This window comes from Leptodactylus fuscus, chromosome 6 (assembly GCF_031893055.1).
Source record: "Leptodactylus fuscus isolate aLepFus1 chromosome 6, aLepFus1.hap2, whole genome shotgun sequence".
Classification (NCBI taxonomy): Eukaryota; Metazoa; Chordata; class Amphibia; order Anura; family Leptodactylidae; genus Leptodactylus; species Leptodactylus fuscus.
Window position 1 is genome coordinate 14,088,039 of NC_134270.1, and position 23,320 is coordinate 14,111,358.

Below are 23,320 nucleotides of genomic sequence, written 5' to 3' on the forward strand. Positions count from 1 at the left end.
GAAAGTTGGGAGGTATACAGGGTCGCCGTGGTGGCCAGTGGGGTCCAGAAGCTTTGTGTAAGGGTATGTTCGCACGGTGGAAAATAGATTTCCCGTGTGAACATACTGCACGGCTAGCCGCGACGGAATGTCGATGCAGTGCACTGGCATCCCGCTCCGGATTAGGCCTGAATGAATGAGCCTAATTGGGAGGGAGTCTCGCGCCACAGACGCCGTAGCTGACTCAGCGGCAAGATAAGTCATCATGCTTCTTTTTTCCGCTATTAGCGAGCAGCTCCCATTGAAGTCCATGAGAGCCGTTTTGGCAGGCGGATTTTGAGGTGAACTCCAAACACAGCCTTAAGGTAAGTTCACACAGAGATTTTTGGTCAGGATTTTGAGACCATATCCACCTCAAAATCCTGACCAAAAAGACGGCTCCCATTGAAATCAATGGGAGCCGCTCAGGTCTTTTTTTTCCGGGAGCCGTTTCTTCCAGCTCCCGGAAAAAAGAAGCGAGATGCTCATTCTTCAGGCCGAGTCACCTCACGATACGGCTTGAAGACACTCCCTCCTCCTGACTAGGCCTAATCCGGAGCGGAGTGCGCGGATGGATGCTGATGCAGTGCGTCGGCTTTCAGTCGCAGCTACCTGGCTTTTGGATCGGAACCTGAAACGGAAGAAGCCTCAGGTTCCGATACAAAAAACACTGTGTGAACTTAAAGGGATTCTACCATTAAAACCTCTTTTTTTTGTGGATAAGACGCCGGAATAGCCTTTAGAAAGGCTATTTGTCTCTTACCTTTAGTGTGATCTCCGCCGCACCGTTCCTTAGAAATACCGTTCTTTACCGGTATGTAAATTAGTTCTCTGGCAGCGATGGGGGCGGGCCCCAGAGCTGGAAATGTGATGGCGGCGTCCCCACTGCTGCTCGAGAACACGATCCTGCAACGCCTCTATCTTCGTCTGGATCCTCCCCTTCTCTGTCGTCTTCCTCTTGCGTCACCTCCGACACCTGCGAAGTTGGCTCTGCCAGTGAGACACCAGCAGAGCCGAGTGCGAATGCTGGCCGGCGGCCATTTTTGGGAGGCCGCTCTTGTAGTTCAATGCAGGAGCGGCCTCCCAAAAATGGCCGCCGGCTGGCATTCGCACTCGGCTCTGCTGGTGTCTCACTGGCAGAGCCAACTGTGCAGGTGTCAGAGGAAGACGACAGAGAAGGGGAGGATCCAGCCGAAGATAGAGGCGTCGCAGGATCGTGTTCTCGAGCAGCAGTGCAGACATCCCCATTGCATTTTCAGCGCTAGGGCCCGCCCCCATCGCTGCCAGAGAACTAATTTGCATACCGGTAAAAACCGGTATTTCTAAGGAACGGTGCGGCGGAGATCACACTAAAGGTAAGAGACAAATAGCCTTTCTAAAGGCTATTCCGACGTCTTATCCACAAAAAAAGAGGCTTTAATGGTAGAATCCCTTTAACCTTATGCTTCTGGTTTTCCAGACCTGGGAGCAAAGGGGTATACGTATTGTAAGGTTTTCAATGGCATGTGATTGATAACAACCATATCCACTCCTAGGAAGCGTCTCACTCCAACTCTGTACCTATAGGCAGCCTTCAATGGAGGAGCAGACTGATTAACCCTCTCACATCTGCGCCACACCACGTTCCCGCCCTTTTTTCCCCTCAGCGCCGCTAACCTTCCCTCACAAGCCTTATCTGTCGCCTGAGCCAATCACAGCTTTTGTCTTATGTGGTGGTCTGACGTCAGATAAAGGACCCGGAGCCACTTTTAATCTGAGCAGCTATTGGTCGCGACATCTCCGTAGGCGGGGCTCCGTCTCTAGCAGCTGAGGCGTCGCTTCTTTGGCTGTAGGACGAGGCACTTCCGGTTTTACTCGGTGACTGGATCGGCGCTGACAGCTCTTATAAAGCCGACACATAAGCTATACTGAGGTAAGATGTCACCAGGATAGTAAGTAATGGCGACGTCATGAGAGCAGGAGGGTTGGCGGGCATAAGTAACAGGAATTTTACCTCAGGAAGATTAGGAACCGATCTCTATGGTGGCTCAGAAAGCTGTGGAAGTGGTTTGTGACAGAAAATATGGAGCGGTCCTTGAATATAAGGAGCAGAATAGATTTGGGTGGAAACAAATGACCCACCTTTACATTATATAAAACATACCTGTCCATAGCTGTGACATGGGGCCTTCACCTATATGGGGAAACATACATGAAAAATGCAACAAAATCAGTGAAAAATTCAAGTGTGTTTGCTGCATTTTTGGGTTTTTTTGCAGTCTTTTTAGTGTTATTTTGCTACGTGAGGCCTCATCTCACCTTCTTCATAACCAATCCTTATGACCGGTCGTGACTTGAAGATCAGCGGGGGAGCCATATGACGTCGCGTTCGTCAGTCACGTGGTCTGTTCACAATTCAGTCCCATTCATGTGAATGGGGCTGGGCCGTAATACTGAACACGCAGTGGAGGGATCACAACGCTCAGCTAAATGCTGTGGTCTCTTGAAACAGCTGATCTACCAGGGTCCCAGATGTCAGACCCCAACCAGTGGTTTCTTTATCAATATGGTCACGTTGCGCCCTGTGACTGTTTACAGGTGCGGCACATTTATCGTATACAATTCAGCGCATTGTCGGCTTCCCCTGTATCTTCTCCGCAGTCTCCATATAAGTTATGCGGACAGTCCTGTTAGTTTCAGCTCCGATCTCTCCCCACTGTCTGAGGGGCTTTCCTCAGCATTATTGCTGGGCGGTAAGGAACACCTCCTGACTAGGGTTGAGCGATCGTGTTCCGGAACCGAACACGATCTTTTTAGGAGGGATCGAGATCGGTGATTATTTCCCACAATGCTTTGCTACTGGCCAAGCATTGTGGGAAAAGCTTACAATGTTAGCCTTCACACTGAGTATTGTACAGTATACTCGGTGTGAAGGCTCCGCTGCGGTTCCATAGGAATGAATGGAAGCAGCCAGCACACAGCCTTAACCCCCTGTGCGCCGGCTGCGTCCATTCATTCTAATGGGAGACTAGCTAACATCTCTAGTAGCTACATACCTGCAGAGATGGCTGGTCCGGTGTCCTTGTTCTTTTTTCGCCTCGCTGCCCCCGCCTCCCAGGTTAGTGTTAAAAGAGCTAGGAAGAAGGCGGGGCTTGTGGATTAGGAGAGTGTGGGCGGGTACAGGGTGGGGAGATGTGACGTCTCCCCTCCCAGTACCTGCCCACACTCTCCTAACCCGTGAGGCAGGGGGCAGCGAGGCGAAGAAGAATGAGAACACAGGGCACCGGAGCAGCCATCTCTGCAGGTAAGTGGACACCAGGGGGGACTAAGTAGCCAGAGGATTAATAAAAAATCCAAGGGGCCACACGGTGGCTCAGTGGTTAGCACTGCAGCCTTGCAGCGCTGGAGTCCTGGTGTTCAAATCCCGCCAAGGAAAAAAAAAAAAAAAACCCATCTGCAAGGAGTTTGTATGTTCTCCCCGTGTTTGCATGGATTTCCATCCCATATTCCAAAAAAGACATACTGATAGGGAAAAATGTACATTGTGAGCTCTATGTGGGACTCACAATCTACATTAAAAAAAAAAAAAAAAAAAATCCTTTGGCTACTTAGTGATTAAAAAAAAAAAACACTACAAAGCGTGGATTCTAACAATTAAAGCGTTCAAATGTTAGATTCCATGCTGTATAGTGAATAAGATTGTTTTTAAAATCCGATCTCCAATTAGTAAAAAAAATCCCATTGACTTGCATTGGGATCGACATCGGGTTTGAATGAAAAATGATCAGAAATCGGATTTCAAAATCGATCCTGAAAAGTCAAGATCTGCTCAACCGTACTCCTGACGCACGGTGTACATCTGCATTTGGTAATCCGTTCGGGGAGTCCCCATGTGGACTCCCCGAACGGATTACCGAACGCAGATGTGAACCTGGGCCTGACAGTATTTGTCTGTGGACTGTCGGGGAAGGATGTTCCTTATAGCTCAGAGTTGATGCTGAGCTATGAAGAAAGACCTTCTGACAGTGGGAAGATATCGGAACCGAAATTAACGACACCAATATCTCCATCACCGGAACACTTGCTAGAAAATCCGACAGCGTGCTGAATTCAGCGCACTGCTTTCTAGCAGTATATAAAACCACACTTACACGAGAACATGAAAGGTCCTCTTTAAGACCTGTTTTTTTTTATTCATTTTATACAGTCAAATATAAAATAGTTGCATAGTCTGACGACTTATCCGAAAAGTACTGTCGAATGACCGTTACCTTTTAAGCCCTAGCTTGTAGCTTTATTTTGCTCATTGAGTATAATGGAAAGCTGGGTTTACTTTTGCTTTAGAGATTACATTTTTCTTTTCTATCATAGGAGCAGAGAAAAAAAAAAGTAATTCAAGTTGTCAGATCTGTCACATAATGGACACCAACACGACCTGATGGACCCACTGATTTATAATGCGGTCTGTCGTGTTCCATCTTATTGTCCATCACTTTACCAAAATAAAATAGGGACTCAATCTTAGTGCATTGTGCTGATGTCTGTGGGAGTTTTGGTGATGTTCTCAATTAGTCTAGTGGAGTAGAGATTAATTTTAATTTCTTTTGTGGAATTTAGAATTCCTAGTTACTAAGGTGCTTAAAGGGGTTGTCCGACTCAGTCTTCAGGTCCCCGGACTGTTTGGCTGCCGCAGTCAACTTGCACAATCCACAGACCTTAATGGTAACTGTTAAAGAAATGGCACGTCACAGCAGCCATGTGCTGTTTTTGATTGCTACAGTCACCTAGCATAAACAGGACGTCACTACTGATATCACCAGTGAAACCTGTAAACTGAAGACCGGACCTGCCACTTCTAGAAGTGAAAGACTAGGTGAATAAACTATTTTTTTTATGTTCATGGCTCCCTTGGCACCCATTTTGAACATTCTAAAAAAAAAAAAAAAGCAGACAGCCTCTTCCCGACATCCACTGTAATAACACGACAGATGTTAGGTCTTTCAATTATGACTCCACTATCTGCTGTTCTGTATAGTGGACACTCGCTGTAATGCCTGCAATCAGAACCCTTTGGCAGGCTTCAACAGAGAGATGGGGATTACTCCATCTCTTTGGGGTAAGCAATCTAAAGATCGCTAAAAAGAAATGTAAAAAAAATAATCCACAATTGAGTTCGGGTTTCTGTTCGGGGAGTCCGCTTGTCCCTGCCTGAATGGAAACCTATACACTCTAAATAGTGGCTACCTAGGGACTATAATGGGATCTGTGTGTTTCTGCCCGGTTTCCGCACAAAACATTCAGATTGAAAGTACTGCTTGTAGGAAACCCGAACGCAGGTGTGAACCAGGCCTAAATAAAAGTATTTAAAAATATTTTAAAAATTCAAATTACCCCCCTTTCACTAGATCACAAATTAAAATAAACATAAACACGTTAGGCATCCACATGCCCAAAACTGCCCGAGCTACAAACATATAATAACAATCATTTTCCAACATGGCGAACGCCATAGTTGAACAAATGGTCATACCACTTTTTTTTTCTTTTCGTTTTTTCCTCCCAAAGACAATTGAATAAAAATGATCAAAATGGCTATGCTGGGTAAGTAACTCCTCCGTCTGTATGCACCCCTTTCTTTCCCAATGGAGCCAAAACAGATAACTGCTTTATATGAGCTACTACCATTCTACTGTGATTGAGTTGAGTTTTACACAGTATATCGCTGGTATTTTGGGGGTGACAGGAGTGGGGGGGTTTAAACACATTTTTCATTAGTTAAGAGTTAGAGATGAGCGAATACTATTCGACACGGCAGTTTCGAATAGCACGCTCCCATAGGACTGAATGGGAACTGCCGGCGAGCAGGGGGTTAAGCGGTCGGGCGCCGGCTGCGACCATTCGTTCCTATGGGAGCGTGCTATTCGAAACTGCCGTGTCGAATAGTAATCGCTCATCTCTATTAAGAGTATGTTACTATTTATTTCTTTTAACTAAGCTTCTGCTGGGTCTCCTTCACTCTCTTATTTCTTTCCTCAGGTCATGGACTCCCGCTTTAGCCGTGGAAAGTCTACTATTTTAGAACGTTCACTTGCTAGACCAAAAACAGAGGTGAGCCTTAGTGCATTTGCACTTCTTTTTTCTGAAATAGTCCAGTACTGCCAAAATCGCGTTTATTCTGTCTCCGAGCTCCAAGCTAAACTATCTGAGCTCGGACAACAAGTTGGATGTCGCATCCTCGATCCACTAGTAATGAGAGAGAAGAACGGAAAACGTGAGACCAAAGTTATCAGTGCACTCCTTTTCATAAAAGTCGTTGCTTGGAAAGCGCTATTCGGTAAAGAAGCAGACAAGCTAGAGCAAGCCAACGATGATGACAAAACTTACTACATTATCGAAAAGGATCCCCTTATCAACTCGTACATTTCTGTTCCAAAGGAGAACAGCACCCTGAACTGCGCATCCTTCACAGCTGGCATTGTCGAGTCCCTGTTAACCTGCAGTGGATTTCCAGCAAAAGTGACTGCCCATTGGCACAAAGGAACCACTCTCATGATTAAATTTGATGAATCTGTCATTGCCCGAGATAAAGCACTGGATGGGCGCTAGCCAGTAGGCACCAAGGGCGGTTTCAGATCTCCTTTGTTTGAATCGGTTGACCTTTGTTTGGTTTGGAATCTTTACATCCGCATGACAGCTCGAACGTTTAACTCATTATTGTATAGTTTATTTCTTTAGGGTGAATTGGATACCCAATATTCTTATTTTTACTGTTGGCATTTTTCAGATGGAACAAGTTGCGATGCTGGCAGAATTAATATATCCATCAAACACAAATTTAAAAAAATTATCTACACAGCATCGTGACCTTTTTTTTTTTTTCTCTTTTCATTTAAAATTTTCTCACCAATAAACTGTTTGTTCTGTCTGTTTTATTTTCTGATTATTGCATAATCTACAGCAAACACCTGAATACATGAGCCTGAGAAGTGTCACCTATTAAGGATTGCTATGTGCATGTTCTGTCTGAGGCCCGGTTCACATCTGCTTTCGGGTTTCTGTTCGGGGAGTCCGCTTGGGGAACCCCAAACGGAAACCTAGCTGCATAAAAAAAACGGTTACCTAAGGAAACCCACGAACACCATAGACTATAATGGGGTCCGTGTGGTTTCCGCTTGGTTTCTGCATGAAAAATGCAGAGAGAAAAGTGCTGCTTCTAGGACTTTTCTTTCTGCATATTTCATGCGGATAAGGGAACGGAATAGCCCGAACGCAGATGTGAACTATGATAATCACTATGCAGGGAGGAGGAATGGCTCAGCTGCCTCTAGTATCTGAGGCAAGGGTCAGCAACCTTTTTTGTATTGTGCACCGATATTTAAAAAAAAAAAAAAAAAGTCAGAAGATAATTTTCCGGTGGATAAGACTTTTGGCTGACCCTAGAGTGATCTGCAGTAAACCACCTGCGAGGAAGTAGAGTATGTTCCTCACATAACTGGGTTTGTTTTTTTTTTTATGTACAAACCCATATAAATTTCTCCAGCTTTGTAATGAACAATTGCCTACTTTAGCATATTGAGGAGCCTTATCATACTTTACTTTTGCACTTCAAGATACAAAGAGAAATTGCACAAGCAGTTGCTGCCCTCTGACGAGGCTAGCTCACAGCCCGACTACTAGGATGCCATACCTCATGCTTACCCACTTAGTGATTCCTTCCCTCTGACTGTCTTTACATGGTACAGGAAAGAGATGGATTACCTGGATCAGCAGCGTCTTAAACATTAGAGAGAGCCCTGTGTTGAGTAATTATGCTTGAAGTGCTGACCTCAGCACAGATGCGGAGGTTTATGACCCTTGATGTAAGGTGTCACGGAGCAAAGGTATACGTCCTTCCTCCGGAGGATATCTTGAATCAACAGGGACGCAAGAGGTCGGGAAACAACAGCAATTTATTGTAATCCACAAAGTTAGTAGCCGGCGGCGGTCACATCAACCGTAATAACAAGTCCACGGAAGTCACAATCCAATGATAGCTTTGGTTCCTTGGTCCTGTAACTTAATCCTGGCTCTCTGCAGAGCTGTGCACAGGCCGGCTGACCCATACTAACTGCTAGCTACATACTATATACTAAGACTGTTGCATCCTATATCTGTGGGTGGGGAGGGCTGAGTCACAGATCCTTCCCCCCTCACCTATACCAAGGAGAGCAGACTCCCTGTCTCCTTTGGACAATGCACCGTCCAACATCTTCTTGGAGACACCAATCAGATTATCTCCACCCATGGTCCTCACTAGTTAGAGGTATTTGCATACAATGTGCTAACACACTAGACCCTAATCAGCCAACTACACATTGATGTATACAACAGGTTAGAGAATACATTCCACACCAAATATATATTACACATGGCCTATAGTATAGACTCTAACCATCCCGTGACATAAGGCATGTCTACATGGAGACGTGTTAGCTGCAGTGTACAAGATTCCTTTGGATTACACCTGTATATTGTTAGAGATCGTCTGTAAGAGATTAGTGGTGGGCTGCCACCCAAGACGCCTGTTGATCAGCTGTATGCAGGGACCATGGCACTCTTACAATCATCATACCCTCTTCATATCCTACTTGCGGCTGTGCAATGTACTTACATTCTCGTCCCATCCACTTCTATGGGACGAGGCTGTGATTAGGTCATAGAATGGCTGATCAGTAAGGGACCTAAGTGTCAGACCCCCATTGATCTTATTGATGACCTGGCAAACAAAAAAAGACAACAAAAAAAGTAGAACTGTGCTCTCATGGTTTCCAGTTTTTGGAAGGAGAGTAGTGGTTAATCCTTGCAGGAATCTCATCTGTAGCACCTGTTGGGGACATTAAATTGTCCTCGTAAGAGTATGTTGCAGGGTTCCAAATTAAATAATTAATTAACAGGCCTAGATGGGCTACCACCCATTGGGCCTGGAGAACCACACACACACACACGCAGCTGATAGTGTAACAAGTGAGTTCTGATTTATTGTTACAGAGAGTCAATATTTATACAAACAAAAGCAGGTTGGACTTATGACATAACATACCAGGATTGGATGTGGAATGGTAGCCTCTATCCATTGGCTAAAGCATTACATTCCACCAGGAAGCTAACCCCCTACAGTCACTGTATACAGTATGTGTATCTCAAGGCTCAGAAGATAATTACACATCAAAGACTTTTGTGTCACTTCTTGGATCTAACTTCCAGTGTTTCTATAGGCATCCTGTGTTACACACTCTATATTGACAAGACAGAGGTGCAGCCCTAAAACTGATCAGATTCATGAGGATTCATTAGCATTCCATTTCCTTATTACCTAGAGAAGAAAAGGGTTTTCCTTCTTTGATCCCCATAGCATCTCCATGTTAATTAGTCTAACTACTTCCTTTTGAGACAAGACTACATATCTTTGCTAGAGAAAAATGGATGACAAATACGAGATAGAAGATATGATTCTAACACACCATTTCTGTTCCTACTATAAAAACCTGAAGGTGATCCCAACTGCTGATATGCTCACATCCCATTATTAGAGAGGGTTGGAAAACTGATCACCCATACAATACACTGCAATACAAATGAAGTGTGTTGTAAAAACCATTGATTTCTGCTACACACTGCCTATAGCTCCTGGGTGACAACGGGCATCTCTCTTGTATGGAGAAGGATCAGCCTCATGGCCAATGATATACATGTACCTCATTGGTCATTAGGCGGTAAAAACACAGGAAGTTGAGCAAAAACTTAATCATAAAGGCATTCTCATGGGATGTGTCCTTTAACCCCTTAAGGACCGGGCCCAAAAGTATGTTTTTTTTTCAAAACTGACGTGTCACTTTAAATGGCAATAACTTTTTCGTAACACATAATACTTCATGTTAGTGGTAAACACTAATCAATATTTTTGTATTTATTTATAAAAGAAAACTAGGAAATTTGGAAAAAGTAGCAATTTTCAAAATGTGAAATTCTCTGCTTTTCAGGCAGATAGTCATACCACCCAAATACATGAATAAATATTATCTCCATATCTCTGCTTTATATCGGCATCATCTTTTGATTGTCTTTTAATTTATTTTGGACGTTACAAGGCTTACAAGTGTAACAGCGATTTTCTAGATTTAGGGTCCATTCACACGGAGTAACACGAGGCATTTTTTTGTGCTTATTCTGTGCTTATTTTTACGGCTGTAAAAAGACTTTTCCATTGAGTGCTATAGTAAAATACGCCTGTATTTTTACGTCCGTAAAATAACGGACGTAAAATTACGGGCGTATCTTACTATAGAACTCAATGGAAACGTCTTTTTATGGCCGTAAAAATAAGCACAAAAAACGCCTCGTGTTACTCCGTGTGAATGGACCCTTACAAAAAAGAATTCCCCAAACCAATTTTTTAGGGACCCCTTCATTTCTGTAAGGAATTATACAGGCCTATATAATAGAAACTCCCATAAATCACCCCATTTTCAAAACTACACCCTTCAAATAATTCAAAACAGCATTTGGGATGTTTGTTAACCCTTTAAGAATTTTATAAGAATAAAAATAATATGGAGGTGAAATTTAGACATTTCATTTTTTTTCACTAATACATTCATTTAGACCTAAAATAAACACATTCACAAAGGGTTAAACGAGAAAATGCATCTCACATTTTGTTATTCAATTTCTTCCGTGCACAGAAATACCCCACATGTGGGTGTAAACTGATTTTGGGCACTCAGGAGCGCATGGAAGAGAAGGAGCAACACTTGGCATTTAAAGAGCAGATTTTGCTGGAATAATTTTCAGGCAACATCGAAAGATTGTGAATGACAATCTGTTTTCCCTTAGCCCAAACAGCAGCACAACTGGGTAATCATGCCCCTATGAGCTGTTAGGACAGGTGGAATATTTAATTACCTAACAGCAATCAACCCCTATAAGAGGTCAGAGGACCAACTCCCCTTTGTGTTAGTAGCAAGTAAAAGGTTTTAGACATCTATTTAACAGGAGTAATATGACATAGTACAAAAAATAGTACAAATACAGCATAGGGAGGGAGCCTTGTGCTGCTGTTTGGGCTAAGGGAAAACAGATTGTCATTCACAATCTTTCGTTCCCCCTACGCCCAACAGCAGCACAACTGGGGATTTAGCAAGTATCGCTTTACCCTAGGGCGGGTGATCCTGGCAAGCTGATGCCAATACTGAATGTCCAAATGCTGTGGACTCCCTTGTTCGCCACTCAAGTCTATAATGTTTGGCGAAAGTTAGCTGAGAACTCCAAGAAGCCGCTGCACATATCTGTTCCAAGGAAAGAAAACGTCTCTCGGCCCATGATGTCGCCACTGCTCGGGTGGCATGGGCACGGATAAGGTCTGGTACCGGGAGGTCCTGAGCACGTAGGGAGCAGATAATGGCTTCTCTAATCCATCTTGATAGAGTTGGTTTGGATGCTTTGGTCCCCTTGGTGTGGCCAAACACATTGATCAGCAAATTCTCTGACTTCCGAAAGGACGCAGTCCGCTCAAGATAAATCTGCAACGCTCTCACCAAGTCCAACTTGTGCATCCTTTCTTCCCACTCAGAGGTGGGAGAGGGGAAAAACGCTGGTAAGACGATTGCCTGGTTAATGTTCTGAGGTGTGGGTACCTTTGGCAAGAATCCTGGGACGAACCTTAGTTGCACTCTGTCTGGAAAGAAGGTTCCCTGTCGTCCTCAACAGCGGCACAATGTGGGGTATTTCTGCCCCTGTGTGCTGGTAGGACAGGCGGATATTTAATTAGCCAATCAAATGCGTGGCAGGCCCTATAAGAGGGCACAAGAACCTCCCCTCTGCGTGTTTTTTTCTGTCCTGTGTGGACAGAGGACAGGTGGGAGGACTTGTGTCCTCTTAGAGAAGCTCAGCAGGATCACTCACCTCCTGAGCGGTTGTTTTCTTCTTGTCACCTTCTGTGCCCTGCGGGGAGAAGGTGCTTGTTAGCCATGCTACCCCCCTCTATCCCCCCTCCCCCCCTCTCCTCCGCTTCCCCTGCTCCTTGTGACCTACCTGACATTTTGGTAAGAGTCCGGGGACTCCGCATGCCGCCTCTGGTGGCCGTGCGGACTGCCGTCGGGTGGAACCACACTGTTGTGTATCCTGTTCCCCGCCGGCCGCTGTAAGCGCGCACTTCCGGTTTCGCCGGAAGTATCATAGCGCCTTGGCAACGGCCTGGCGCTGGCGGCCGCTCACTCAGGGAAGATTCAGGCCTTATTAAAGGCCGGAAAAGACGGGGAGATGTGGGGGTAAGTGCCCGGGTTAAGGGCCTCTTGGTGGGGGGGAATGTATATCTTTGCAGACCCCTGATTACAGGGTTAGTTGTCTGGGCAGGTTGCCTCACCTGCTTTGATTGTGGCTCCGCCCACTTCCAGCCGGCCAGAATTAAGAGGCTGGCTGGCCTGGTGTCAGAGACCTTCCTGCAGTATCTGCTGAAGGCGTGCGATTGTGGTGTTCATTGATCTTGAACTCTTTTCCAGTTTACAAACTTTATTGGGAAAGGGGCCACACGGTGGCTCAGTGGTTAGCACTGCAGCCCTGCAGCACTGGAGTCCTGGTGTTCAAATCCTGCCAAGGGCAAAGGACCATCTGCAAGGAGTTTGTATGTTCTCCCAGGTTAAATCCGGGTGACAGTGCTGCATGGTCTATTATCTCTCTCTGTAGGATATGTCATCCTCTACTACCCCTCCTGGGGATGGTAGGAGGAAAACCTCCTCCAAGAGGAAACATCTTTCCTGCTTCGATTGCGACACACCGCTCCCTGATGGTAGGCAGCGGCTTGAAAGGTTGTGCCCTGCCGGGTACTACTGGTCCTATAACTTGCCTATTTTCAGGCTATGAGTGGGCCCGTTGTCGCGGGTGCAGAGGTCCTCCACCTGTGGAGCCCTCTCCCAGAGATATGAAAGCATGGGTCAAGGAGATGGTGAGTTTGGGCATCGCTTGGGTAAATAGTTTTTTCCTTGCTTGTACTCTCCTTTTTGTTTTGCAGGATGATTCCCTCAAAGGGATCCATTGCACCTTGTCTCAGCTCACCAGGAGACCATGCTCTGAGCTCCGTTCCTCGTCTCTCCCCCCCCCCCCTTGTAACACCTGCGGGGGGCAGAGGATGATTCCTCCGAGGACGACTCAGTCATTCCAGCAGAACTGCGTTCCATTATGAACAAACGGGCAGGCTGCTGAAGTCCATCCGGTCTACAGTGGGCCGAGATGTTGACGGGGAAGCCTCCACGTCTGCCTCTGGGGGACATATTGCCTTCCATGCGGACGCCACGCTGACCGACCTTATGGCGCAGCAGTGGAAACAGCCAGAGAAAGGACATTCGCTTCCAGGATCTTCAAGAGTTTGTTTCCTGTTAACAGCCAGGACGAGGTGGGCGAGTGGTTAAGGCGATGGACTGCTAATCCATTGTGCTCTGCATGCATGAGTTCGAATCCCATCCTCGTCGATTCTGTCTGACGTTTCCCACTTGGAAACTTGCTTTGCTGAGCCTCTTTAAAAAAAAAAAAAGCAGTGGGATTCCTGGGGGCCTCCCCCGAAGGTGGATTTGGCCGTAGCAAAGCTGTCCCGCAGAACCCTGGTGCCCTTGGAAGATGGTTCAAATCTTCAGGACCCTCTGGATCGTAGGGCAGACTCCGTTCTGAAGAAGGTCTACTCAGCTTCCTCCGCGCAAGCCTCTGTGGCCATAGCCTCCTCTATGGTTGGTGACTTTTTGCGCAACCGCTTAGCCGCCTTGGAGCGGGATATAGACTTGGGCGTAGACAGAGATGAGATTCTGGCCTCTATGAAAAGAGTTCATAGGGCTGCAGATTATTTGGCGGAATCCTCCTGCCATCAATTAAAAATCTCCGCCAAATCTATGGCGTTGTCTACTGCGGCCCGTAGACCCCTTTGGCTAAAGCCTTGGCGGGCAGATTTTGCGTCTAAAGCAGCTCTCTGTGCTCTCCCCTTTGAGCCGGGAAGGGTGTCTGGCCAAAGCTTAGTCGCCATTATGGAGGGATTAGCTGAAGGTAGGGGAAGGTCCCTACCTCATGCATCCAGGGGCAGACGTGCTCCCTCTAGAGGCAGAGGTTCTTCCTCTAATTATAGACGCCCTTCCCAACAACGGCGTTTTAGATATCGCCCTAGGGGAGCTGGTCATGGCGCTTCCAAGGAGGACACCAAGAGGAAGCCTGAGTTTTGACGTGGGGCAGCTCCCTGTGGCCCCCCTTCCTGTGGGAGGACGTCTTTCCTCCTTTTCCAGAGCATGGTTCACCCATATCCAAGACCCATGGGTGTTGAAGATCATACAACACGGGTATCACATCGACTTTCATCTTCCACCTCCAGATCGGTTCGTTTCCACCCAAACTCTTCCACCTTCTCAGCAGGCCAGTCTAGAAGCCTTGGTTGCCGAATAGGTTACCAAGGGCGCCCTGGAGAAGGTACCAGCCTCAGACCTCGGTCTGGGAGTCTACTCCCCCGTCTTTCTGGTCCCCAAGTTCACCGGGGGCTGGAGGATGATAATAGACCTGAGGTACCTCAATCGGTTTATCAGGAAGAGGTCATTTCGAATGGAAACCGTGGATTCCGTGGCTGTGTTTCTTCAGCCAGGAGAGGTGATGGTTACCCTCGATTTGAAGGACGCCTATCTACATGTCCCCATTGCTCATTTCCACAGGAAGTTCCTCAGGATTGCCGTCGCTATGGCCGGCCACAGGGAGCACTATCAATTCACAGCTCTGCCATTCGGCATCACATCCGCCCCACTGGTATTCACCAAGGTGATTTCTCCGGTCGCTGCGGCCCTCAGAATTCAGGGTCTTTTCATCGTCCCTTATCTAGACGACTGGCTACTGAAAGCTCAGTCTCCTGCTGCCCTCCTCCAGCAGCTCAACCTTGCCATCAACTTCCTACAGGAGTTAGGATTATCAATTGGGAGAAGTCCGAAATCGTTCCATCCACCCGAAGAAAATTCCTCGGATTTATAGTGGATTCAGAAGCGATGCAGATCTTCCTCTCCGGTCCAAGGAAGGAAAGAATCCAAGCCAGTGCACGATTCCTATTGCGCACTCGGCAGGTACCATCCGGACCGCCATGAGAGTCCTGGGCCTGATGTCATCCTCGGCCAGGGCGGTGCCTTGGGCTTTATGGCATTTGCGTCCCCTGCAGATGGAAGTGTTGAGAACCTGGAACAGGTCTCCACGGGGATTGCACAAGAAGATCTGCCTTTCTCCCGCTACCCGTCTTGCCCTCAGATGGTGGATACACCTGAAAGACGGAAGGTCCACGGTCCCGACAGTGTGGACCCTGTTGACAACAGATGCATCCCATTGGGATGGGGAGCCCATTGTCAAGACAAAACTGTACAAGGACGATGGAGATGTCCGGAGCTGGGGTCATCCAATCTCAAGGAACTCAGAGCAGTGTACCTGGCCCTAGTACACTTTGCCCCAGAATTGAAAGGCAAGTCTGTCAAAAACCGGTCAGACAATATGACGGTGGTAGTCTATATAAACAAACAAGGGGGCACCAGGTCACCAACCTTGCTGAGAGAGACGAATCTCATATTTGCCTAGGCGGAGAAGAATCTGGTCCAGTTATCCGCTGTTCACATAAAGGGCTCCCTGAACATAGTAGCGGATCAGCTGAGTCAGGGTATTACCGTATCAGGAGAATGGTCTCTCAATCCAGACGTATTTCAACAGATCGTCCAGAGATGGGGTCTCCCGGAGGTCGATCTTATGGCTACCCGACTCAACGCCAAGGTGGGGACCTTCTGCTCTCTGTACCAGGAGGACAATCCCTTGGCGGTGGATGCCCTGTCCATCCCATGGAGGTTCAGGCTGTTTTACATATTCCCTCCAGTTCCAATCATACCGAAGGTATTGATAAAAATAAGACAGGACCAAGCCTCGGGAATAGCCATAATCCCGTTCTGGCCAAAAGGGCTTGGTTTGCTCAGCTCATACAAATGAGTCAGGGCATATATTGGAGGCTTCCCCCACTCCCAGACCTGGTAACCCAAGGAGAGCTGAGATGCCAGGATCTGAGGAGACTCAACCTGACAGCCTGGAGGTTGACCAGTCCCTATTGAGAAATAGAGGACTGTCACAAGCCGTCTTGAAGACCCTATCCAGCGCCAGAGCAGATTCGACTAACAGGAACTACCGTCGAATAGGTAACAGCTTTAATGCCTGGTGTCTGCAGCATCAAGTGGACTCCACCGATCCCCCTACGGAGGCGATCCGGGACTTCCTTCAAGACGGACTAGACAGAGGTCTTGCTGCGGCCACACTCAAGGTACACGTAGCGGCCCTGTCCGCCTATCTGGGGAGGCGTTTGTCTCAGGATCCTTTAGTGAGCACCTTTATTAAAGGGGCAACTAGGCTGAGACCGGTGGTAAACACCCCTGTCCACCAATGGGACCTTATTCCGGTCCTGAACGCCCTATGTGGCCAGCCATTTGAACCTCTGGAAGAGGTCTCCCTCAAGTCGCTAACCGGCAAAGTGGCGCTGCTATTGGCAGTCACACCTGCCAAACGCGTTAGTGAACTACAAGCTTTGTCCGCTGAGGAGCCATATACCACCTTTTTCTCTGACCATGTACAGCTTAGGTTCCTCCCTGGGTTTCGTCCCAAGGTGCCATCTGCTGTAAACAGGAACCAACTGATTTCCCTTCCAGTATTTTTTCCGTTCCCTTCTTCTGCTGAAGAAGAAAGATGGCACAAGCTGGATGTGGTCAGATGCCTGCAGATCTACTTGCAGCGCACTCGCCCCTTTAGGTGGACTGAAAACTTGTTGGTCAGCTACACGGGGAAAAACAGGGGCGCCAAAACCGCCAAAGCTACAATATCCCGGTGGGTTACCGAGACTATTAGAGTCGCCTATACCGCCCAGGGGCTGTCGGCTCCATCTTTCCTTCATGCCCATTCAACCAGGGCAATGTCCACTTCACAGGCAGGAAGAAGTGCTTTGTCTGTGGACCAAATATATGCAGCTGCCTCTTGGGCATCTGAATCCACCTTCATTCGGCATTACCGCCTGAAGGACTAAGTGGCAGATTCCACTGCCTTTGCCCAGACCAGTTTAAGTTCGGTCATGGGTTTGTCCCACCCATCTTGGGGACCTGCTTGCTATATCCCCACATTGTGCCGCTGTTGAGGACGACAGGGAACGAGTGATTATGAAGATAATCTTGTTTCCCTTAGTCCTAACAGCGGCACAAGATTTCCCACCCTGGGAATCATATCTTATGTATAAAACTGTATATAAATGTAATGGAGGTACTTTTGTATTTACACGCAGAGGGGAGGTTCTTGTGCCCTCTTATAGGGCCTGCCACGCATTTGATTGGCTAATTAAATATCCGCCTGTCCTACCAGCACACAGGGGCAGAAATACCCCACATTGTGCCGCTGTTAGGACTAAGGGAAACAAGATTATCTTCATAATCACTCGTTATATATGGCTCAGAAGCCGCTAGGGCTTGTAGCTCACCGACCCTCTTGGCGGAGGTTATTGCCAACAGGAAAGTTATCTTGTATGCTAGGTACTTCAAATCCACTTCAGATAGGGGCTCGAAGGGGGGCGCACAGAGCCCCTGCAGAACTGCGGCCAGGTCCCAGCTCGGGACCGGAGACTGCACCTGAGGACGAAGTCTACTAGCCCCTCTTAGAAATTGTTTAATCAGAGGATCTAGTGCTAGCCGGGTCTCGAGGAGAGCGGACAGAGCTGAGACTTGGACTTTCAAGGTAGCAGGTGCTAGCCCCTTCTCCAGGCCGTCTTGTAGGAACTCCAAGACTGCATTCCTATCAGGGTCGCGTTGGTTACTCGAACACCAGTTCTGAAAGATTCAGGCGACCCTCCGGTAGCTCTGGTTAGTTGACTCCGCTCTTGAGTGCGCCAAAGTTCTTAGCACTCCCTGGGATAATCCTCTTTCACCAGCTAAAGGCTGGCTACCCTCCAGGCAGTGAGGTTGCATCTGTTCAGGCCTTGATAGGGCCAACTGTTCCGGATTACCAGAGTTTACACTGGTGGAAGCCTCCAGGTGTTCCTCCGTCTCATGAGAGTGAAGACGGTGAACCATGCCCTTTCTAACCAGAATGGCGAGCTCCTTGCCAAGCTCTGGTTCTGCCTGCGTTTTGTCAATACCTTCCGAATCCTCAGTTGATGAGGGTAGACGCACTTCCGTCTGAACCTCCCGGGTATTGACAGGGCATACAGCGCCGGAGGATTGTCTTCCCGAACTGGGGAGCAACGTTCCTCTACTGCGGCGCCGTTTGAGGTGGCCATCAGATCCACCTCGGGGAGACCTCATCTTTTGGTAGGAAAGTGGAGAGCACCCTGGTCGGGGGATGACCTGACTAAGGTCATCCACATTCTGGTGAGTCAGTCCCGCAGACTGTAACCTGGAATCTGAACCGCTGGCCGCTGGGAGATTCATAGATCCGAATAGATGAGGATCCTGGCGTCTGGTAACGTGGAGAGGGCTCTCATCCTCCGTCTGGAATGACAGTAATTGGCTATGATCAGGCTGTCCGTCCTGGTCCTTTACTCCTGAAACTGTAGAGTCCACGTCAGAAGATTCACTTGAGCTCTGGTAATCTCTGGCCAGCTGGGTAAGCGCGTTCTCTTCAGGTAACGCCAGGTGCTCTGTACCAGGGTCTCCCCCAGATGAGCTCCCCTGGACAGGGAGGCATCTGTGGTCAACAGGGTCTAGGTAAACCTGACCGAGGACCTGCCATCGCGAAGATGGGTCTGCCGGGCCAATCATGGCCAGGCACTGATGGTTCACTGGATAGGCTTTTTTAGTCCCTAGGGACAGCGATTCCGGACTCGCAGCTTCTTGACATAAAGAAGGTGCCTCCAGGTAGGAGAGTCCCTGGTGAATCCCCGGAACTGGATTAGATTTGATGGAATCGTAAAAAATCCTAACGGGTCTTCCTTGATCCTGGCTTAGAGAAGCCCTCTGTCCCATTAAAGGGCTCCCCAGCCTTACTAGGGGGCTGGGGGAAGACCCGTGGATACTACTCCCCTGGAAATAGGGGGGGCTGAAGTTCTGCCGTCTGGGAGGGTGGAAATTTGAGGACAAGGTTTTCCATCTGGGTGTTCGTCCCTTTGATCTAAGGTCCTGGGCCGAGCTATGAGAGAACCTGCGAGTATACCTGGCCTGAAGGTCCTTTAAGGAAACCGCATCCCGTGGCGGAAGCGGTCTAGGTCGAAGATGAACCTGAGTCCGTCGCCCAGGATTCTGGAAACCAAGAAGCCTAGAGAGAGATCCTTCTGGACGGGTATTCAAAGATGAAGTTGTTTGGGGCCCTAAAAAGGGCAAGATGTTCTCTCGGCCGGTGGAGCCTTGATGTAGCAAATGACCCTGGGACCTTTGCGTCGGGGCTCTAGATGGACGGGCCCGATTTCTCCCAGGATGGCAGACCACTGATGGGTCAGGGATCCTTCTTACGATCGCGGAAAGTGCCGCGTCCTCTACCCCTGCCCTGGGGAGCAGAGCGTCCACGCCCCCTGAAGCCTCTGGTGGAGGATCCTCGGCCCCGAAAGGCAGTTCTTCTCCTTTCAGGCGGCTGCGGCAAATTTTTGGTTTTAGTGTCCGCCAGATCCTCCATGATTTTGTCCAGGGCTTTACCAAAAAGCCTACCTGGCTCAAAGGGCAGGGTACAAAGCCCTAGTCTGGAGGCGTTGTCCACCCTCCATGGTTTAACCCACAACGGTCGCCTGGCCACAGTGGTGAGGGCCATAGATTTGGAGGCGAGTTTTAGTTGGGACCTGGAGGATTCAGCCAAGTGGTCCACCAGTAAATTAATATCGGTCATAGCCGATAGGAGGTCGTCCCGGTGGACCCCCGTGTCTATGTCCCTAGCAAGGGAAGATAGTTCGGCCTGTAGGGCAGAGACCACCTCATTAGCCGATATGGCCACGGAGGCCTGTGACGAGGCGACAGAGTATGCCCGCCTCAGGGACCCCTCTACGCGGCGGTCCAATGGGTCCTGCAGGCTTGAGCTGTCCTCGGCTGGCAGGACTGTCCGGCGGGATAGTTTGGCCACTGCCACGTCAACTTTAGGCGGTGGTCCCCAGACACCCTGCTGGGACTCTGACATAGGGAAGAGTGCCCTGAATCTAGCGGAAGGTGTAAATGCTTTCTCGGGTCGCTTCCACTCGCCCTCCATTACCTGGACCAGGTCAGTATTAGCCTTAAAGGACTTAGCCCTCCTGCTTGGCCCTTCCCCTGCCTCCCGATCACATGATCTGAGGACTCTGAAAAGTCTGCCCATCTTGTCGAGGGGAAACACCTCCTTCTCCACCTCCACAGGGTCCTCCTCAGAGGACTCAACCTCCCCGATGTAAAGCCTCTCAAGAGGCGGGAGGGAGGGCTCCGAAGCCTCCAGCCGGGGCCTCTTGGCGAGGTGGGAAATGGTCTCGTCCACCTTTCTCATGGACTGGGACACGAAGTCCTTAACCCAGGAGACCATCTCTCTGATCGGGGTAGCCTCAGAGGGAGGCGCTCTGCATCCCTGGCAGTACCTGTATTCACAGGCATCAGGGAGGGGAATTTTACATTGGGCACAAGACAAATGTCTCCTCTTCGCCGTGGTCTTCCTCCGAGGGAGGGTAGAGGATGATGAGGAGGACATACTAAAGGGAGGAAGGAAAGAGACAAGAACCCAAGGAGCACTATATAAAAAATTCGGACCACAGTTACAGCCCCAGCCCACTCTCCCCTCCACCAACCTTGATAGCACGAACTAGCAGTTCCAGCTCTTGAGCTTTTGAATCCTGAGGCAGCAATGCTTCAGAAGTACCTGTAACCGGAGCGACAGGTACTAGCTTGTGGTGGAGGGGGGTTTAAATAGGCCGGCTGGGGGAGGGACAGGGGGCGGAGCCACGCCCCCGCCACCTGGATCCGAGCTACTTCCTCCTATTAGCCTTAAAGTTATTCACCCCCCCTCCCTGAGCACTAGGGGGGGGGGGGGCTACCTCACCAGCAGTGGCTTACCTGCTGATCTTCACTGTCATCCGACAGCCTCGGCATGTAACTCTGGCCGCACGGTCTGCGCATGCGTGGTTTCCCCGGAAATGGTCCCTGGCTCGGGCGGAACCCGGGAACCAAAAAACTAGTTCCCAGGCCCTGCCGGCAGACGAAAGTTCCTACCTGCCGGCACCTGCAGTATCCGACGTCCGAGATGCCGCCGCACACGCTCCAGCGGGGACCCGGACCGGAGCAGGGGGAGAGACTCATCCGGACCACGCAGCAAGGTAAAAAACTTAGGGGGGGGGGAGAGGGGGCCCCTGTAAGAGGCCAGAGCACCTCTCCCCCATCCACCTGTCCTGTCCCACAGGACAGAAAAAAACACAAAGGGGAGTTGGTCCTCTGACCTCTTATAGGGGTTGATTGCTGTTAGGTAATTAAATATTCCACCTGTCCTAACAGCTCATAGGGGCAGGATTACCCAGTTGTGCTGCTGTTGGGCGTAGGGGGAAGTCTCATTTGCAGTGCCCTTAGAGTACCCAAACAATGGAAACAAATGGAGTGCCCGATATGTTGTACCCGCAGAGACACTCCAAAAACTGTTAAGCAGGTATCCCGGGCACAACAGCTTTTAGAGCGTTCATCTCATACAAGGCTGGCACAACATTTTAAGCACTGAAATTACGTATTCCTGGAAAAATGGTCATTTTGACCTCTCACAATCAGCTTCGTATTCATTTATGGACAATAAGTTATAGCCACACTTGGGGGTTAAAAATGCTCTCTGTACCCCTGGATAAATCCTTTAGGGGTGTACTTTCCAAAATAACTTCTCATATTAGGGGATTCCACTTTACTGGCATTTCAGCTCTGCAAAAGTGTCATGGCATCCAAAAACCAAACCATCTGTGCTCCAAAAACCCAATAGCCTTTCTTCCCTTCTGTGTCCGGCTGTGCCCTAATATCAGTTAATACTCACATATGACATTACGTCCGTTATCCTGGGTACACCAGTGTCATACATGTGCCATAAACTGCAGTTTGGGCACACAGCAGAGTGCAGAAGGGAAGGAGCGCTATGCGGCTTTTGGAATACAGATTCAAATGTTTGGTATCTGGATGCCATGTCATGTTTGTAAGGTACCAGAAAAGGGGATTCGCCAAAGGAGTGAAGTGACCCCATTTTGAAGGGGGAGGGGGAGGAGGGGGGGGAGGGGGGGAGGGGGGGAGGGGGAGGAGGGGGGGAGATGGGAGGGAGGGGGAGGAGGGGGAAGAGGGGGAGGGGGAGGGGGATGATACACCGACAACGCCTCCTACGGGAAAACGCTCCTATCAGGAAGCAACGGGACAAAGTAGTGACTGTGAGGACTGTCTTTGCTTCAGCAAAGCTCCGCTTGGATAGTAGACTACACAAATATATTCATGTGATGGGTAGGAAAGGTTTTAAGGGCATGCTCTCTAATGGAAAAGCAAAGTCAGCGAAATACATCTCAGGAGGTTTTCAAAATCACACGACAATGGCAGCAGTGGGATTCGAACCCACGCCTCCGAAGAGACTGGAGCCTTAATCCAGCACCTTAGACCGCTCGGCCATGCTACCCACGCAAAAAGAGGACATCTGGTACGAAAATGTCCGAGATAGGCTTGTGCTGGCAAGCTATCTATTTTCAAAGCGGAATGTGTGAAGAGGCAGAATTTTTCCCTTTCTGAAGCGCCTTTGCGTCTGACTGTTGGAGAGAATCGTCGCAAGAAAGTTCTGCTGACGCTACAAATGATATCGGGAAAGAACATTTCGAGACTCTACAATCTGGCAGCAGTGGGATTCGAACCCACGCCTCCAAAGAGACTGGAGCCTAAATCCAGCGCCTTAGACCGCTCGATAGCTCTTTGTGCCTGCTTCCTTGGAGAACGGGATACACATGTGACCACACCGACAACGCCTCCTACGGGAAAACGCTCCTATCAGGAAGCAACGGGACAAAGTAGTGGCTGTGAGGACTGTCTTTGCTTCAGCAAAGCTCCGCTTGGATAGTAGACTACACAAATATATTCATGTGATGGGTAGGAAAGGTTTTAAGGGCATGCTCTCTAATGGAAAAGCAAAGTCAGCGAAATACATCTCAGGAGGTTTTCAAAATCACAAGACAATGGCAGCAGTGGGATTCGAACCCACGCCTCCGAAGAGACTGGAGCCTTAATCCAGCGCCTTAGACCGCTCGGCCATGCTACCCACGCAAAAAGAGGACATCTGGTACGAAAATGTCCGAGATAGGCTTGTGCTGGCAAGCTATCTATATTCAAAGCGG

The 23,320-nt window shown here is 48.7% G+C and overlaps 1 protein-coding gene and 2 non-coding genes across 3 annotated transcripts; 1 reads left to right on the top strand and 2 right to left on the bottom strand.

The window, feature by feature from the left end:
- The first annotated feature begins 1,829 nt into the window (after positions 1 to 1,829).
- Positions 1,830 to 6,896, top strand: TRAPPC5 (trafficking protein particle complex subunit 5). The gene is made up of 2 exons (XM_075278203.1): positions 1,830 to 1,930; positions 6,034 to 6,896. The coding sequence occupies exon 2, from the start codon at positions 6,037 to 6,039 to the stop codon at positions 6,601 to 6,603; it is 567 nt and encodes a 188-aa protein (XP_075134304.1). The 5' UTR covers positions 1,830 to 1,930; positions 6,034 to 6,036; the 3' UTR covers positions 6,604 to 6,896.
- A 15,636-nt stretch (positions 6,897 to 22,532) lies between these two features.
- On the bottom strand, positions 22,533 to 22,614 carry TRNAL-AAG (transfer RNA leucine (anticodon AAG)). The gene has a single exon. It is a non-coding gene; the product is annotated as a tRNA-Leu (tRNA).
- A 548-nt stretch (positions 22,615 to 23,162) lies between these two features.
- On the bottom strand, positions 23,163 to 23,244 carry TRNAL-AAG (transfer RNA leucine (anticodon AAG)). The gene has a single exon. It is a non-coding gene; the product is annotated as a tRNA-Leu (tRNA).
- Between the last annotated feature and the right edge of the window lie 76 nt (positions 23,245 to 23,320).

Excerpts from the sequence above, each read along its gene's own strand:
- TRAPPC5 (XM_075278203.1), top strand. The coding sequence starts at position 6,037 with ATGGACTCCCGCTTTAGCCGTGGAAAGTCTACTATTTTAGAACGTTCA.